The sequence below is a fragment of the Mustelus asterias genome, chromosome 17, assembly GCF_964213995.1.
Source record: "Mustelus asterias chromosome 17, sMusAst1.hap1.1, whole genome shotgun sequence".
NCBI classification, from domain to species: Eukaryota; Metazoa; Chordata; class Chondrichthyes; order Carcharhiniformes; family Triakidae; genus Mustelus; species Mustelus asterias.
This window is the reverse complement of record NC_135817.1, coordinates 20,824,608-20,844,738: the sequence shown is the minus strand read 5'-3', so window position 1 is coordinate 20,844,738 and position 20,131 is coordinate 20,824,608. Positions and strand designations below refer to the sequence as shown.

General features: G+C 42.9%; 1 protein-coding gene across 2 annotated transcripts in view; it reads left to right on the top strand.

Moving 5' to 3' along the window:
- sh3kbp1 (SH3-domain kinase binding protein 1) overlaps window positions 1-20,131 on the top strand; it is a 334,888-nt gene that overhangs the window by 169,073 nt on the left and 145,684 nt on the right. For both annotated transcript variants that reach the window (XM_078232356.1, XM_078232358.1), the window contains one exon: window positions 11,017-11,225. In XM_078232356.1, the coding sequence (XP_078088482.1) occupies window positions 11,017-11,225 (209 nt within the window). The remainder of the gene's footprint in view (window positions 1-11,016; window positions 11,226-20,131) is intronic.

The window sequence follows — 20,131 nt, the reverse complement described above, 5'->3', positions numbered from 1 at the left end:
TTTATTTATAGAGGCAAGGCATACAAGAAGACAGGAAGTTGAGTAAACCTTAAAAAAAAAAATCAATGATTAGGTAGGCCTCTGCTGAGTACTGTGTTCAGTTCTGATCATCACACACTGGGAAGGATGTCAAGGTAGTGGGAGAGGGTGCGGAGGATCTATGGTACCAGGGATGCAAACTTCACTAATGTGGAAAGACTGGAGGAACTGGTTGTTTTACTGAGAGCGGTGAAAGTTAAGACAATATTGATAGTAGTTCAAAATCACAAACAGGTTTCATAGGGAAAATATGGAGAAGCTGTTCCTGTGGCAGAAGGTTGGTAAGCACTAGAGAGATTTGGCAAAATAAAGTGACCTGGGAAGTATTTTCTACACAGGAATTGTTGTGATTTGGAATACATTGCCAGAAAGAATAGTGGTAGCAGTTTCAATACAACTTTGGAATGGAATAGGATATATACATAAAGAGAAAAATACTTACAGGGCTATTGGAAAAGAGGAATGGGCCTAATTGGATAGCTCTTTCAAAGGTCCAGCAGAAACACGATGAGTCTAATATGAGTCTGTTTGATTTAATTCTATGTTGTTAACTAAAATTGCTTGTGGTTTTTTTGTTATGATTAAGCATGTTCTAGTTCCTTAATTTTATCTACCACCACATAGTTCCCCTTGTATCATTATCAATACTCTTCTATAACATAGAACATGTAGAAATCTTTTTTTATATGCTGAATAATTGAAAATATTACTTCCATAGTTAGCTCCAACCTCATCGTTTTGTGAAGTTGCTGGTAGTTGAAAATTAGTACTTGTCAAGGCAAGCGGGGGGGGGAAGGATGGAGGAGACCATTGGGTCCATCTGGTTTATTTTTCCATAAAAACATAGTTTTCCTTTTCACAGCAATTGCACTGCCCTGTCTGGGAGGCAATTGTATTTGATCACTTTTGGTATGAAGAAATGTTTCATGAGATCACAACTGAAGTATTTTGCTTTTTTCTTCCTATACTATATTAGATTAAATTGAAATATAGTAGTAAGAGTAGTTAATTCAGCCTCTGTTTTACTGTCTAATTACATGTTTGATCAGCACCTCGGGGCCCAATTGCCTAACTTTGCGCCATATGCCTTGATACTCTTATCCGACAAAACTGTATCTCAGTCTTGAAAATTTCAATTAGTGAAGTTATTACAAGCTTTTGGGGAAAGTTTAAAACTGCACTATTTCTTGTGCAAAAACATTTCTGAACTCATTCCTAAATGACTTAGCTCAGATTTTAAGATTATGCTCTTTTGTTTTGGACTCTCCCCACCAATGGAAAGTTTCCCTGTATCTATCCGATTGAATCAAGTGAAGTTTATGTAACTTTCTCACAATTTAGCCCTGATATTCTGGTGAATATGTACAATATCCCTCCCAAGTGCTTTGGAATTGTAGAAGGCTGGGCATTTCTTTTCTGAAGCTCCAACAAAGCATTAAGACCTGAAGTTTATTGGCCAAAACTGAATGCAGATGGAGCTCATTGAAGTCTGTATATATCTGAAACATCATTTGCTTATCCTTGAATGATGACTGGCTTTCTCGCAAGGCAATCTTCAATTAGCCACCTTGATTTCATTCTGTGCCCATGCTGTAGCTTTTAGTAAATTATATAGATGGACACACAAATTTCTGCTGTCACAACTCTTGGCCTTTTAACATCAAGAAAATAATACAATTTGTCTAAGTCCAAAGCGAGTGATCCCACACATTATCAGATTGAACTCTTATTTAGCTCATTTAGCCAGTCTGTCACTTGTAAATTCTGCTCCCAGTCATGCAACTTACTGTGTCTCCTAACTTAGTGACTACTGCAAACTTGGATATGTAATTCTATTATTCACTTATCCAAGTCATCTATAAATGGTGAAAAGCAAGGCTTTAGTCTGCCAGAAGCACATACTTAATAAAAACACGACAGCTGTGATAGGATGCAGAGCTGGGCCTAAAAATGGCAGATGGAGTTTAACCCTGATAAGTGCGAGGTGATTCATTTTGGTAGGACAAATTTGAATGCGGATTACAGGGTCAACGGCAGGGTTCTGAGGACTGTGGAGGAACAGAGAGATCTTTGGGTTCATATCCACAGATCTCTGAAAGTTGCCACTCAAGTGGATGGAGCCGTGAAGAAGGCCTATAGTGTGTTAGTGTTTATTAACGGGGTTTGAGTTTAAGAGCCGTGGGGTTATGCTGCAACTGTACAGGACCTTTGTGAGACCACATTTGGAATATTGTGTGCAGTTCTGGTCACCTCACTATAAGAAGGATGTGGAAGCATTGGAGAGAGTGCAGAGGAGATTTACCAGGATGCTGCCTGGCTTGGAGGGTAGGTCTTATGAGGAAAGGTTGAGGGAGCTAGGGCTTTTCTCTTTAGAGCGGAGGATGAGAGGCGACTTAATAGAGGTTTATAAGATGATGAGGGGGATAGATAGAGCGGACGTTCAGAGACTATAACTATAAGGTTCATGGTGGGAGATATAGGAGGGATGTACGAGGTAGGTTCTTTACTCAGAGAGTGGTTGGGATATGGAATGGACTGCCTGCTGTGATAGTGGAGTCGGACACTTTAGGAACTTTCAAGTGGTTATTGGATAGGCACATGGAGCACACCAGAATGATAGGGAGTGGGTGGGATAGCTTGATCTTGGTTTCGGACAAAACCCGGCACAACATTGAGGGCCGAAGGGCCTGTACTGTGCTGTACTGTTCTATGTTCTATGTTTTCTCCACACCAGGAAGAGATATGAGGTATAGTCTAGTTTCATCCTCCACCTTCCTTTAGGAACACTTGCTTTTCCATTCCATCCGTGATATCCTTTTCGTCAGGAGCTGATTGTGACATCAAACTGTCACTCTGGCTGATTTAACTTGTGCTTCCAAAACATGAGGTGTCACATGCTCGTCACTCTAGCTGTGACTTGTTTTTGGAGGCCTTTGTTGAGTTTGTGCAATCATTCAGGGAGGATAGAGGATTTGGTTCCCTCGGCACAACACGTTTTTAAGAGGTATGGGGTTGTAGTTGCAATGTTTCTAGGTCTGAAACATGGCCAGTAAATGGAACAAAGGCTGCAAAGAGAAGTTCTGTAGAAAGGGAGAAGAGTTCTCCAAAGTAGATCAGAGAGCACTTCTCATACCTACCTCATCCAAAAGCAATGCCTCAGGTGACTCTGATTCAATAAGGAATTCAATAAGGATGGTCACAGTACTGTGCTTCAAGAGGACCTATGCCTCACAGCAGGGCAACGATGGTGCCCTTAAGAATCTATAAGCCTAGAAGATCTGGCCATGGGCTTCATCTTGGCTTGGGGCTGGCAGCAGTCTGGGCAGGGTAACAAGCGACACCAATGGCGCTGACAGCATGTTGTGATAGAAACAAGAAGTTTGTGCTCCCTGTTGTCACCAGCCCCATTGACGCTTCACCAACCCGAGATCCTAGCAAACTGTCAACACAAATTAATGTCATGAGAGTTTACATTCCCCCCCGATCTGCAACCATGATGACAAAGGTCTGAGCCTGCTCGGCAGCAAGCACTGGTCTCATGACCTCAGTTTGAACTTCAACCGCAGGCCTGAATCATTGGATAGCTTCTGCTGAAACTGCAGTGGAAGCTGAGAAGTCGGCCATCAAAGCTAGAGTTGGCAACCATCTACATTCTGAAAGGAGGGGCTCCAAGTTCTGCATGATGCCCTTTGTCATGTTGGAACCAGATCCTCTGTGCTTCTTGACAGTGACAAGAGGTTGTTTGGCAGACCTCCCAATGCACCAAATATCTTGATGTGCTTTAGAGTTCTTTATGTTGCCCCCATCAATGTTCTCATCTAAGCTCTGTGCTGCCTGATGAACTAGCTCTTGTGTTCTTTCCCCTGGCCTGGCTACAGCCCATTTATACCCAGTGATATACCATGATCCCAATCATATACTCTAGCCTCTAAAGTTTGCACAGTAACTGAGCTGGTGGCAACATGTATGAGATCAAGGGCCCCATTTTTTTACCGTTTTCAGGCGCAGAAACTTGGTAAAGTTGGGCATGAGGCGAGTAGTACAATCTGCGACCGCCTCTGTGCTGGTTCCCCCTTTACCAAGGCCTGAAAATGGCCATGATTGGGACCACGCCCGAAACAGTCGTGACGGCCATTTTAATGCATTTTCATGAATGCATGTGGGCTGCAAGTCCAACTTTACTGGCACCCTCCGCATCCCCTCACCACCACATTCGCCAATCCGGAATTGGCTTGAAACAGACATGCTCCATATAAGTCCAATTCGGGCACTCCTTCAGTGAGGGTTAGTGAGGAGGTAAGTTCCTAGCATCCAACTGCTCTCTACTGCTTTTGTTGCAGCCATTTTGTTTTTAGGGTTGATGGGAGCTCTAAGTGTGTTGGGGGGAGGTGGGGGGCTGTTGCTCAACAGGGCGTCCGATTTGCAGCATGGACCCTGGTCTCAGCACTGACCTCGGGTCTTGTAGATGCTGCTGGGTCCTAGTGCAGTCAGCATTTCTGCCAGCTGAAGGATGTGCACAAAGCCCTTGCAAATTGCACTGCTGCAGCCTTTGAACTTTTCAAGGAGCTGAGACTCTGGGGAGCATGTGGGTGGGGAAATGGAGGGGCAAAGAACAAAGAAAATTACAGCGTAAGAACAGGCTCTTCGGCCCTCCAAGCCTGCACCGACCATACTACCCAACTTAACTAAAACCTCCTACCCTTCCGGGGATCATACCCCTCTATTCCCATCCCATTCATGTATTTGTCAATACGCCCCTTAAAAGTCACTATCGTATCTGCTTCCACTACCTCCCGGCAACGAGTCCCGGGCACCTACCATCTGTGTTAAAAAAAAAATCTGCCTCGTACATCTCCTTTAAACCTTGCCCCTCGCACCTTAAACCTGTGCCCCCTAGTAATTGACTCTTCCACCCTGGGAAAAAGCTTCTGACTATCCACCCTATCCATGGCTCTCAATCTTGTAGACTTCTATCAGGTCACCCCCTCAACCTTCGTCGTTCCAGTGAGAACAAGCCAGGTTTCTCCAACCTCTCCTCAAAGCTGATGCCCTCCATACCAGGCAACATCCTGGTAAATCTTTTCTGTACCCTCTCCAAAGGCTCCACATCGTTCTGGTAGTGTGGCGACCAGAATTGAACACTATATTCCAAGTGCAGCCTAACTAAGGTTCTATAAAGGTTCTGTGATTCTGGGGAGCATGTGGGTGGGGGAATGGGGGGTCCTGTGATTCTGGGGAGCATGTGGGGGGAGGAATGGGGGGGTCTGTGATTCTGGGGGACGTGGGTGGGGGTGGCAGTATGGACAGAGAATGTTGATGGGCTAGGGCCAAGCAGCGTTCCTTAACCTCGACATATGTTCCTCTCCATCACCAACCCCCACCCCTCAGTGACGAGATGGCTTTTGTGATGCAACCGATTGATCTTACTGTTTTGGTTGCTGCTGGAGCTAAGGAGGAGGAGCAAGAGAAAGATTGCGGGCACAGGAGTCCCAGTTACACTTGCAGGAGTTTAGGGAGATGACCACCAGAGGTAGGAGGTGGCCAACATTCGCCAGAGGGGGGACGCAGGAGAATGAGGGAGCAGAAACCCGGGCAGTTCCATGCACGAGTATCATTTGTTATCGCTGATTTCTTACAAACTCATCACAGGAGACTCAGAGCAGGTTATGATCATTTGTTCAAGCGTATGTAAGGACAGCCAGCTCAACAATTAGCTGATCTGAACTCTGGTGTTTACGACAACTGCACATCTTTGTACAATACCTTTGCACCTACACAGGCATTGTTTAAATATTGATCTGACAATACATATAGATTTTACTAAGAATAGGTGCATCTTATAATAATCACGCCTGCTCCCTCTGCAGAGGCTCCTATCTTGGCATGATCACTGCCGCTATTTCTAACTGGTACTAAGACAATGTTCTTCCCATCTGACTCCAGGACTTGTCATCACTAAAAGAGTTTCGAGTTTATTTATTAGTGTCACAAGTAGGCTTACATTAACACTGTTATGAAGTTACTGTGAAAATCCCCTAGTTGCCACACTCAGACGCCTGTTCGGGTACACTGAGGGAGAATTTAGCGTGGCTAATGCACCTAACCAGCACGCCTTTTGGACTGTGGGAGGAAACCTGTGCAGAGACGGGGAGAACGCACAGACAGTGACCCAAGCTGGGAATCGAACCTGGGTCCCTGGAGCAGTGAGGCAGCAGTGCTAGCCACTGTACCACAAAGGGGTCATCCAAGCATTCTTTGCAAGGTCCTAAGTATAGCTGGAGGTTATCCTGATGTGTTTTTAAATTTTATGAAGGTCAATTGTTGACTTCTGTGTTCGATGTTGACTTTTGTAACGAAGATATATATAAGCCTATCCTATTTTTAATTAATTCTTAAACCTCACTAATTATCTCTTTTCCGCTAACAACGCCATCCATCACTGATGGGGTAGTAATTGGCAGAGTTGGATTTGTCCTGTTTCTTGTGTATAGGGCTTCCCTTAAATATCCTTTTTCTCTTTCAATTTGGGTTCCGTTATCCTCAAACACCATCTTGAACTCAACTTCAAATATGAAAACCTTTTTTGCTTTCTATTTTGCCTCTATTTTCGTGTCAAAAAAATATACCTTCCCTGTTTAGTTATGGAGCCTGTGTAAATTGCAAATTCAACAGCTGAAAAACCAATTTCCCCATTCATCTCACCATGCAAATTTTACATCCAACCTACTTACTTGTAACTCAAGTTCACCATAATCTCTTATTACAAATGCACAAACCTAACACCGTGAACTTTCATCTCTAAGACCTCACAGAAAACATCTCTTCCTCCTGTTCAATTAACCCTCGTCTCTGTCAGGGTGGGATTTTCCATTTTGCTTTCTAAATGTGATGGTGGGCACTTCCGGTGGTGCCATTCCCACTGGCCAGAATGGTGTGAACTCGTGTCCCATTCTGCACTTGGAACCTCATTAATTATGCACAAATGAGCATCTCTCAATTATCTGGCGTGTTGTGAGTTGATTCATCCGACTGCCGTCGGCTTGCAGGTTTGAAGGTCCAATCACCATGTGTAAATGCCAGTCCAGCACCCTCAGTCCACCTATCTTCGAGGGACCTTGCAGATCCATAACAGAGGCAAAAAGCAGGCAGTCTTGAGAAGAAGCCTGTACCCAGATTCAACCACCATGCTTCCTAAGCCTTGATTCAAGGAGTCCGGATGCAGAGGCATATCCGCTATCCAAGGGAAGGCTGCAAGAAACACAACAACACCGCCTCTTCTGGCCCACGAGTCTGTTGCCCAGGAGGTCAGCACAGCTGACAAGCATGCCAGAAGCACTATGCAGTGCAGGAAGCAGAAGAATGCTCTGCCAGGTAAGTCCTTTCCCGACTCCCTCCACTATTAAACTCATTATGGTTTCATGTACTCAAAATGGCAACTCTCTTCACGGATCTTGTGCATCCATTTGCAGGAGACTCGTATTCTCTCATGGGCACTTTCACATCTCCACTATCCCATCTATCATAGAAATCATAGAAATCCTACAGTGCAGAAGGAGGCCATTCGGCCCATCGAGTCTGCACCGACCACAATCCCACCCAGGCCCTACCCCCACATATTTACCCGCTAATCCCACTAACCTACGCATCTCAGGACTCTAAGGGGCAATTTTTAACCTGGCCAATCAACCTAACCCGCACATCTTTGGGCTGTGGGAGGAAACCGGAGCACCCAGAGGAAACCCACGCAGACACGAGGAGAATGTGCAAACTCCACACAGACAGTGACCCGAGCTGGGAATCGAACCCGGGACCCTGGAGCTGTGAAGCAGCAGTGCTAACCACTGTGCTACCGTGCCGCCCGTTGCTCAAACTCCATCCTCTGGTCCTTCTTGGGAGGGCTCCTCATTTTGCGTAGCCAGATTCTGTAGGGCACAGCAAACTGATCATATGGGAGTCCTTTCTTGCGCCTATTGCAGAGAGCTACCTGAGCGGTTCGTGCCTCTGAATCACATCTTCTGAGGGAGCATGTGTCGCTGTGAGCAACGTTGTACTTCTCCTCATGAGTCTGAGGATGGTGCACTGGAGTCATCAGCCTCTGTTTAAGTGGTAGTCCTTATACACCAGCAACCATCCTTGTAGATATTCTGGATTCGGTCATTGTTGTGGGGCCCACTTGCTCCCCCTCTCCCTTGCATAAACCTCCTGCCTCATTCCTCTCCCCTCACTTTGCACCCTACCCTCAGCCAAACATGCCTATTTGAGTGGACGGTCCATGAGTCCCATATCACAGTGCTGTCCATAAAGACCAGCTTGACATGGAGCTAGAGGGCACGAACTGGTCTACCCAGCAGAGTGGCGTTCAGTGCAACAGGAGTTGTACATCACTATGGCAAGTAGGCTATGTATGTTGCACTCCCCTCGAAGTCTCAAGTGAACTGAAGGCCGCCTTGTGCACTGCACTCTTTTTCAAACTGGTTTGAGGCAGCCATGATTTCCCACTGACAAGGTCTGACTGGATTTCAGTGAGCAGCTGTTTTAATGATCATTCACAAAATGTAAATGGCTTTCACAACACCAGGCAGCATGAGAACTGACTTATCATTGGGAGAATTTCAAATTATTTTTATGCTGACGGGTTTCTGACGTTTTGGTTCCCACTTGATTCTTCACATATGTCTGCCACCAAAATGGCAGAATGGGAGCATTCCAGTCGCACTTTTCTTTACACACAAAGCAATCTCAAAAATATAGAAATATACATCTCTCACCACATTGTGCCTTGAGCAGGAAGACAGAGGGGAAGGGAAAGAATGTTTTCCACAAAGGCCATTCACCACATCGGTCGCTCTCTCAAAAGGTTTGCCACCTGCAGGTACGGTGCAGAAATAGGCCAATCATGTCTGTGCCAAGAGAAAAAGGAAACTACCCCATAATTTTAATGCTGTTTACAAGCACCTGGTCCGTATCTTGCAGGTTGCAGCACTTCACATCCAGATATGCATGGAGCTTTTCAATGTCAATCACCAACTTAGACAGTGAATTCCAGATACCCACCATCCTCTGGATGAAAAAGGTTTTGCTCCTTTCTCCCTCAAATGCTTCTGCCATTCACCTTAAATCTATGCCCACTGGTAATTGACCCCCTTTAGCTATGGGAAACAAGTCTTTCCTGTCTTGGCCCCGCATAATTTTGTACATCTCAATTTGGTCATTCCTTAGCCTCCTCTGTTCTAAGGAAAACAGCCTATCCAATCTCTCATTGCAGCAATTTAAGTCTCTGGCAACGATTTTGTAAATCTCCTCTGCACTGTCTCCAGAGCAATTATGTCCTTCTTATAATGTGGCCAGAACTGTACGCAAAACATCAGCTGTGACCTGACCAGTGTTTTATACAATTCCATCATTACATCCCTGTCTCCCCCATCCCACCTTTTTAAAAAAAATCATTCATGGGAAGTGAGTGTTGTTGGCTAGACCAGCATTTATTGCCCATCCCTAATTGCCCTTGAGAAAATGGTGGTGAGCTGCCATCTTGCCATCTGTTGCAGCCCATGTGGTGAAGGCATACCTGCAGTACTGTTAGAGAGGGTGTTCCAGATTTTTACCCAGCTGCAGTGAAGGAACGGCAATATACTTACAAGTCAGGGTGGTGAGTAGTTTGCAGGGGAACTTGCAGTTGTTGATGTTCCCACATGTCTGTAAGATGGTAGCAGAGAGTGGCTACAGTGCATCTTGTAGTTGGTATACATTGCATCAGTTTTGGAGAGAGTGAATGTTTGTGGTTGGGGTACCAATCTAGTGGACTACTTTGTCCTGGATAGTGTCAAGCTTCTTGAATGTTGTTGGAGCTTCACTCATCTTGGAAAGTGAGGAGAATTCCATCACACTCCTGACCCATACTTCGTAGATGGTGGAAAGGCCTTCGGAGTCAGCAGATGAGTTAGTCGCCACAGGATTCCTAATCTCTGATCTGCCCTTTTGGAGCCACAGTATATGGCGAGTCCAGTTCAATTTCTGGTAAATGACACCCCCTCAGCCTGAGACTCTCTGGACTTACCTGGGATGTTTCTTAATACAGATCAAGTTTGTTCCAAATTAATTTCATAATTGTCACCAGCAACTAATTTTAAACTTTATATTTTAAAAGAGTTATGTGTGTTTATTTGGTTATTTTCTTGAATGGTTTGTTTGCAATCTAGTTGGATCTCCCCTGTGTTAATTAACTCTGTGGTGACTATCAGCACTTCATGGATTTTATCATGGTCTCACTGAACACCTTTAAATACAGTGGCCATTCTAGAATGTTTATTGATTTATTCATTCATGTCATTATATCTAGTATATAATTTCTTATAATAGTTTGGGCACTAATAATGTTAGCTTGTGTTGCCTTTGTATATTTCCAGGAGGTAACCAGTTTAGTATGTTAACTGTTTTAGGCAATCTCCAATTTAAACTTTATAAGGAATGTAATTTCTTTGTTTCTTGGCTGCAACATCTGTGCTGAAACTTTTTTTTTTCTGACCATTGTTCATAAATTCCTGAGCCTACTTCCATAGAAGAAATTAAGAGAACAAGTTCACCGCAGTAAATATGTAACATTTGGAGAAATTAGGTCTGTTTAATTTCTTGGAACCTCCATGATTTGTTCTAATTCCTTTCTTGATTACTTAGGCAAGTCTGTATGTGGGGGTTAAAAATCTACATGTGGGAGAATGTAACTGAACCATACAGTCCAAAATGTTGCAAGATTAGATTCCCAGTCCTTGCGAATTTTAGATTATCTCAATCAGCCCTCTAGTAGAGTTGCTGCAGTTGGTCTTATCATCCAGGGAGAAAATTATGTTCGTGTTCTCTGGGAAACATGCATAAGGGGTGAAAACATGATTGGATTCAGCACTGAAATTTTATGTTTGTGATCAGATAGGCTAGCAGTATTCATTTTCCTTTTATTAAAACAGTTTAATCTTTTTCTAGGTGTTAAGGACCGAGGAAGTCCTGAACAAGATACTGCAAATGGGATTGGTGTAAAGTTGGTACTAGATGGATCAAATAATGCAACAGCAGTAGAAATTCAGCCAAAAAAGATAAAAGGATTTGGCTTTGGAGACATTTTTAAAGACAAACCCATCAAACTGAGACCAAGATCAATGGAAATAGAACTTGATAACAGCACTATCGACAAGGTAAATATTCTTAATTATATTTGTATTCAAAAGAGCACAGTAATTGATTTCATATTTTTGGATTAATATCAGATTCTGTATATGCCAGCCTACAGAAAAAGTAATAAGAAATAGCTGACTTGTGATGAGTACTTTATATCTGTTTGCTTGTAAAGGAGCGGACAATATACTAGTGTACAAGGAAACCTAAAAAATGGCATGGGGCTTTAGTGGATTATGGCCCAGGTCCAAGCATGGACAAAAGAGTTGAATTCCAGATGTCAGATGAGTGTGTGACTGCCTTGGTATCAAGCCAGCATTTGACCAAATTTTGCATCGAAGAGCCCGAGCAAAATTGAAGTCAAGACCTTCTTACCAACAAATAATTAAAACTGAAAATACACAGCAGGATAGGTCAGTTAGCATATAGAACATAAGAACATAAGAAATAGGAGCAGGAATAGTCCATCTAGCCCCTCGAGCCTGCCCCGTCATTCAATAAGATCATGGCTGATCTGATAGTGGTTTAGTTCCACTTACCCGCCCGCTCCCCATAACCCTTAATTCCCTTATTGATCAGAAATCTATCTACCTCTGTCTTAAACATATTTAACGAGGTAGCCTCCACTGCTTCAATGGGCAGAGAATTCCAGAGATTCACTACCCTCTGAGAGAAGAAGTTCCTCCTCAACTCTGTTCTAAACTGACTCCCCCTTATTTTGAGGCTGTGTCCTCTCGTTCTTGTTTCCTTTCTAAGTGGAAAGAATCTCTCTGCCTCTACCCTGTTGAGCCCCTTCATTATCTTATATGTCTCTATAAGTTCTCCCCTCAGCCTTCTAAACTCCAACGAGTACAGGCCCAATCTACTCTATCTCTCCTCATAAGCTAACCCCCTCACCTCCGGTATCAACCTGGTGAACCTTCTCTGTACTCCCTCCAAGGCCAATATATCCTTCCGCAAGTAAGGGGACCAAAATTGCACACAGTACTCTAGTTGCGGCCTCACCAGTACCTTGTACAATTGCAGCAAGTCCTCCCTGCTTTTATACTCCATCCCCTTCGCGATAAAGGCCAACATTCCATTTGCCTTCTTGATCACCTGCTGCACCTGCAAACTGAGTTTTTGCGATTCATGCACAAAGACCCCCAGGTCCCTCTGCACAGTAGCATGTTGTAATTTTTCACTATTTAAATAATAGTCCATTTTACTATTATTCCTTCCAAAGTGGATAACCTCACACTGGTCAATGTTATAGTCCATCTGCCAGATCTTCGCCCACTCACTTAAGCCTATCCAAATCTCTCTGCATCCTCCATGCAATTCGCTTTCCCACTCATCTTTGTGTCATCCGCAAACTTTGTTACCCTACACTCGGTCCCCTCCTCGAGATCGTCTATGTATATGGTAAACAGTTGAGGCCCCAGCACTGATCCCTGCGGCACGCCACTAGTCACCAACTGCCAACCAGAAAAGCACCCATTTATTCCACCTCTCTGCTTCCTGGTAGATAACTTCTGACAAGTTTCTGCATTTGTCTTTTAATCTGTAATAAAAATTGATTTTTTCCATTTGAAGTGGATAGTTATTGCAGAAGATGCTGGGGTCTAGTATGACCAAAATCAGCTGTTAGATCTGCTTTGTTGAGATTTCTGAATGCTCCTTAGTGATGACTTGGGTGTTATTGTTCCTTCATTGCTTAAGTTCATATCTACAATGACTGTATTCATGGAGAAAATTAAACAATAAACGTCTATTTAAGAGTTCAGCATTAGATTGTGAAGCGAACATGCTTTTTGTGTTCAGGTTTCATTTTGACTGATGAACCTGAAAATAGGCTTGTGACATCAGACAAATTTGAGCATTTAAAATGCACATTTGTAGTTTGCATTTTTTCCTAAAAGTTGTAGATTCAATTAGCTGCATTACGAGAACATGCGTATGTAAAAGCCCATCCAACAGCAACCTGTTAACATTGCATGGACTTCGAATAATCTTTTGAAGGAAAATTTCATCTATTTCCGCAAATGAAGCCTTTGTACATGTGTAGCATTTTGGAACATTCTGATGTTGTAGGTAAATAATACCTCTGAGACTAGTTGTGAGTCCAAGTACAGTGGTTTATTTTCACAATTGTGGGAGAAGTCTGATCCCTAATGCGGTCTCCAGACTTCCCACTGAATACAGGTCAAGAGCAAACATTTATACATATATTTTCGCCCCTGATCACGTCCACATCTTGCCACGATTATTGCTGCCTTGGCAGTTCCGTCTTTCCTGTGTAACCGTGGCCATCTCAAGGCTGCGAATATCTGTTTTGTCGCCACCTGTGCATTGTTTATCCATTACACAAGATCATAAGTTTGCATAAACAGGATAACTAAAATACAGGGGCCTATATAACAATTTATATCCATAATGATGAATAGTATATAATGAAAATATATGAATCTATTATTATACGATCGCAGAAGGCATACATGTCAGCTCCACCGTGTTAAACAAAGGTACATAATGTGAAAGAACATAAAATGGAGTCTAGCTTAGCTGATTCTGCTTAGCTTATACTAGCTGGGCAAATCATACGATTGTATACCGCAGCAAGGACAGCTGTTTATCTTATCTGTTTTGGATGCATGAAAACAAGCTCCACAGACGCGAAAACAATGAGCTCTACAGTGCTTCTCACGAAATCTCTAAGTATTACAGAGTTCGAGTCTCGATGCTTAAGTGTTACAAAATTCATTAATCCATTCCCGCCTTCACTGACCTTATGCATGGTGCTTGATTGCAAGTCTTTTCTAATGGTTTCTATTCATATTTCTTAGCCGTGTAAGGCCCATCCCCAAAAGGCTCTATGAAGATGGTTCACCATTGCCTTGATCTGCTGCAGTAGTCATGCTAATGGTGCTGTCATGATGGTTTTGGGTAGGGAATTCCAGCAACACTGAAGGATGACAAAAATATATCCAAGTCAAAATAGTGAGAGATTTAAGGGGAAGGACAAGTGTAAATTTGCAAAGTGATAGGTCCAGTAAACAGTGGTGAGATAAATGTTTTACTTTTTTTGAGGGGGGCTGAATATTGACGAGGACACCAGGAGAATTACCCATGTCATCTTCAAATAGTGCCTTTGGGTCCTTGGAAACTAGGGTTTATTAGCATGTCATCTGTAAGGATGCACCTCCAACAGTGCAGCACCTTTCACTACAGCACAAAAGCATCAGACTTAATTAGTGTTCAAATCCTTCAACTGGAATCTTGAATCTGTACTCTGTTAATATAGATGAGTGTGCTGCTTGTTACTGAGCCAAGACTGGAGGCTGAGGGAGAATAAGTCTGGAGACCTGAAAAAGGCTGAAAATTTACTTGGCGTTGATAAATTATTACGCATAGATTTACAGCCGCCACTCTCTCAAATAAAATTTCTGCTTATCTCCCAAATATTCAATGAAAGTGCAGGCTGCATTTCTCAGGAATGGTAACCAAATATTGCAATGTAATTATTAACGCAGAATCACTGTAAATTGCTTAATGGAGAATGCTTGGGATGTGTCTCGCACTAGAAAGTGAAAAAAAGGGACACCACTATTCCACTAAAACAGATTAAAATCAATATGCAGGTTTATTTACAGTTTTAAATTGTACAAAGCATGAGAAAGATCTGTAAGATACAGTTAACACAAAAATCAAACTAGTTCTAACAATCTCAATTAATATATAACCTTTAATGCACCAACCATCTGTTTCATGAGCAATCAGACAAAAATCAAAAATATTCTGAGGGATGACCAAAACTTGGTCGCAAAAGTACATTTTCAGGGTGGTGTTGAGGACGAGTGAGAGGTAGAGGGGTTTTGGGTGAAAATTCCCTGATGCTCACACAGGGTGGTCTTCAAAGGAATAAACTGTAAATAGAATTCAATAATTGGGAATTTGGTGAGTGGGAGTTCTTTCGTAAGGATTAGTGAATTTTTAAAAAATGTTCCCTCCTGGTTTGTGGGTGTCAATGATGAGACCAGCATCTAGTCCAAAACCTTCATGCCCACTGCCTCTGAGCTTTAGTTTAACATTTTAAAATAAGAACTTTAAAAAACTTTATATCCCTTCTACAGTGCATCACATCTGTAGATGGCTGCTGTGCTCTACACCATTCTCATGTTCAAGGGATTTAGTGGATTTTACTTTCAATACTTCATAATGGGAAGGAATTTGAAAAATGTTTATTTTTTGTAAATAATAAACTTGTGGCATATATTCTACCTGGTGCTGTTCCAACAAACACTGAACGTATTTGTTGCTAAATGCCTCTTTGCAATTCTTTTAACGGATTTATTTTCAGTATTTGTATTGGAATAGTGGGGGTTGAAAAATGTACCATTATCCTAAATATAAAATGGTCCCCATTTTAAGTTAACTCATTCAGTGTTATTCTACTCGCAGATATTATGGGGCTGATGTGCTCATTTAGTTTTGGGGCTTAGCTTCAGCATCATTTCATGTGGCTCGATTGGTAACACTTAGGACTGGCCTCTTTTTCCCACTCGCTGCTTCTCTCCCCAACTCTTTCCTGCTCGTCGTCTCTCTCCTTGATGTTCCAGCTCACTCCTTTGCTTCCCAACCTATCAGCTCACAGGCCCCCTCAACTTTCTCCTGCTCGCTGCTTTCCCCAACTCTTTCCTGCTCGTCATCTCACTCCCTGATCCAGCTTGCCGCTTTGCTCCCCAACCAATCTGCTCACATCCCTTCTTGCTCACTTATTCCTCTTGCTGCCTGCTCCTGAGCCCTTGTTTACAACAAGGGCTTGAGAGGGGAATAGTATGCAGGCAAGCCCAGGGAATGGAAGAGAGGCCGACGAGTGAAAAAGAGTTGGGAAGCAGGAGAGAGTTGTGGAATGAGATTAGAAAGTTATTTTTTTAAAATTAAACTAATTTGCAAATAAGTCACTTCATTTATGAATTTAGGAATGGAGAGTAATTCAACTTGGGTATAATATTTTAAATTTTTCTCTTACAAGAAGGTCCTTTTAGACCACAATTACAGCTTATAAGTATGATGGAATGGGAAAATCTGATTCCTTAAAGTTACACTTTTCAGGGACACAACTACATTATTAAATGAGTAATTACTGTATAGAATAAGAAACAAGGTTCTGGTCCAATGAGAGAACTTCCATTGAAATTGTATAATTCCTAGAATCTACAGTGCAGAAGGAGGCCATTTGGCCCATTGAGCCTGCACTGACAACAATCCCACCCAGGCCTTGTAACCCCATTTATTTACGCTGCTAGTTCCCCTGATACTAAGGGGCAATTTGGCACGGCCAATTAACCTCCCGGCATGTATTCAGGCTGTGGGAGGAAACCAGAGCACCTGGAGGAAACCCACGCAGACACGGAGAACATGTAAACTCCACACACACACACACTCTGACCCGAGGCCAGAATCGAACTCGGGTCCCTGGCGCTGTGAGGCAGCAGTGTTGACCACTGTGCCACCGTGCTGCCCTTAATTGACCAATATTGAACATAAATTGGAGGTTTTTGATTTGATTTATTAATGTCATATGTATTAGTATACAGTGAAGTATTGTTTCTTGCGCGCTATGCAAAGCATACCGTTCATGGAGAAGGAAACGCGAGAGTGCAGAATGTAGTGTTACAGTCATAGCTAGGGTATAGAGAAAGATCAACTGAATGCAAAGTAGGTCCATTCAAAAGTCTGATGGCAGCAGGGAAGAAGCTGTTCTTGAGCCGATTGGAATCATAGATCATAGAATGTGACCTCAGACTTTTGTATCATTTTCCCGATGGAAGAAGGTGGAAGAGACTATGTCTGGGGTGTGTGGTGTCCTTAATTATGCTGGCTGCTTTGCTGAGGCAGCAGCAAGTGTAGACAGAGTCAATGGATGGAAGACTAGTTTGTGTGATGGATTGGGTTACATTCATGACCTTTTGTAGTTTCCTGCAGTCTTGGGCAGAGCAGGAGCCATACCAAGCTGTGATACAACCAGAAAGTTTGCTTTCTATGGTGCATCAGTAAAAGCTGGTGAGAGTCGTAGCTGACATGCCAAATTTCCTTAGTCTTCTGAGAAAGTAGAGGCTGGGTTTTCTTAACTATAGTGTCGGCATGGGGACAGGTAGTTGGTGATCTGGACACCTAAAAACTTGAAGCACTCGACCTTTTCTACTTCGTCCCCGTTGATGTAGACAGGGGCGTGTTCCCCTCTATGCTTCCTGAAGTCGATGACAATCTCCTTCGTTTTGTTGACATTGAGGGAGCACCACCAGTTCACCAGATTCTCTGTCTCATTCTCTGTACTCTGTCTCGTCATTGTTTGAGATCCGACCCACTACGGTGGTGTCATCGGCAAACCTGAAAATGGAGTTGGAGGGAAATTTGGCCACACAGTCATAGGTGTATAAGGAGTATAGTCGAGGGCTGAGAACACAGCCTTGTGAGGCACTGGTGTTGAGGATGATTGTGGAGGAGGTGTTACCTTTCCTTACTGATTGTGGTCTGTGGGTTAGAAAGTTCAGGATCCAGTCACAGAGGGAGGAGCCGAGGCCCATGCCATGGAGTTTGGAGATGAGTTTTGTAGGAATAATGGTGTTGAAGGTTACCAAATTGTTTGGTTGTAATTAATAATTAAGTAAAATTTGGGAAAACAAAACTTATTGCTTCATTGAAACAGAAATGTATGGTGGAGTCAATGAATCACTTGAAGAACAATGTTTTTCTAAGAGTATAGAGTGAACTTCCTGACTTCAGACAAGTGTCCTGTATTACTTCTACTTTCAGAGTGTTCTAATGTAACTATAATCAGTAAGGAAATCGAAGGTTATGCGCATAAGGCAGGAAAGTGGAGTTGAGGATTATATCAGATCAGCCACAATCTCATTGGCAGAGCAGACTCGATGGGGCCAATTGGCCTAATTCTGCTCCTTCGTCTTTTGGTAATCTCTTGAGCATAGCAAAAAACATGGTCCTTTGTCTTATCCTGTTATTGAAGTCAGAAAGTGCATCTCAATCCTGAAGAACAGCTTTTAAGTCTCAACATTGTTGCCTGTACAAGGAAATTATAGATTTCTGTATACAAGGATCCAAGATAAATCCCCACAAACCAATTAAACAAAGGTCACTGCTCAATGGGAGCAAAACTGAACAACAAGGGATAGTAGCCATGTGGAGGACGGGTAGGTTTGTATTGGAACATGCTTGGGTAACTGAAAATGGTGGGGCGTAGGGGGGGAAATGAGTCAAGATTTAGAGTGAAGTTTCCCCTCCATTTTGACAGTTAATAGGATGCAGATGAAGGTCCTACCTCCACACCAGGTTCTCCGAAATGTCGGCAACAAAACACGCTGGCATAGAACACATTTGGAGCAATGTGGTGTGCAGATGTCGGGACTCACCTGAAGAACGCCTGAGGCTGCCTTCAGAGTTTGTGATAGAAAATATGAGCAGCAATAGGCCATTCAGCCATAGAAACCATAGAAACCCTACAGTGCAGAAGGAGGCCATTCAGCCCATCGAGTCTGCACCAACCACAATCCCACCCAGGCCCTACCCCCATATATTTACCCGCTAATCTACACATCCCAGGACTCTAAGGGGCAATTTTTAACCTGGCCAATCAACCTAACCCGCACATCTTTGAACCTGCTCCACCATTCATTATGGACATGACTGATCATCCAACTTAATACCTTGATCCCACCTTCTTCCCATATTCTTTGACCTCCTTCACTCCAAGAGCTGTATCTAATTAGTTCTTGAAAACATACAACGTTTTGGATCCAACTGCTTTCTTTGGTAGCAAATTCCACAAGTTTACCACTGTCTGGATAAAAATATTTTGCCTCATTTCAGTCCTAAAAGGTTTACCCTGAATTCTTAGACAATGAACCCTGTTTTTGGGCATCTCCACCATCAGGAACATCCTTCCTGCATCTTCCTTGTCTAGTCCTGTTAGAATTTTATAGATTTCTATGAGACCCACCTCATTCTTCTGAACTCCAGCAAATATAATCCTAACCGACTCAATCTCTCCTCATACGTCAAACCTGCCAACCCAGGAATCAGTCTGGTAACTTTCTCTGCATTCCCCATATAGTAAGAACCTCCTTCCTCTGATAAGGAGGCCAAAACTGTACACCGTATTCCAGGTGTGGCATCACCAAGGGCCTGTATAATTACAGTAAGACATCCCTGCTCCTGTACCCAAATCACCTTGCTATGAAGGCTAACATAGCATTTGGCTTCTTTACGGCTTGTTGCACCTACATGCTCACCTTCAGCAACTGATGCAGGAGGATATCCAGGTCTCATTGCACATTCCCCTCTCTTAATTCATAGTTATTCAGATAATCTGTCTTCCTATTTTTGCAATCAAATTGGATAATCTTTTATTTACCTACATTATACTGCATCTGCCATGCATTTCCCCACTCACTCAGTTTGTCCAAATCGCATTGAAGCATCTTTGCATCATCCTCACAGCTCACCCTCCCACCCAGTTTTGTGTCATCTGCAAATTTGGAGATATTGCATTTAGTTCCCTTATCTAAATCTTTAATATATGTTCTGAAAAGCTGGGGTCCTAGCACTGATCCCTGCAGCACCCCACTGGTCATTGCCTGCCATTCAGCAGTATTTATTCTTACTCTTTGTTTCCTGTCTGTAACCAGTTTTCTATCCATCTCAGTACACTACCTCCAATCCTATGTGCTTTAATTTTACATGCTACTCTCTAATGTGGGACTTTGTCAAAAGCCAGCTGAAAGTCCAAACAAACCACATCCACTGGCTCCCCCTCATCAAGTCTTTTAGTTAGATCCTTGAAGAATTCCAGTAGATTAGTCAAGTATGAATCTCTTTTTCGTATATCCATGCCAACTGTGTCCGATTCCACCAATATTTACCAAGG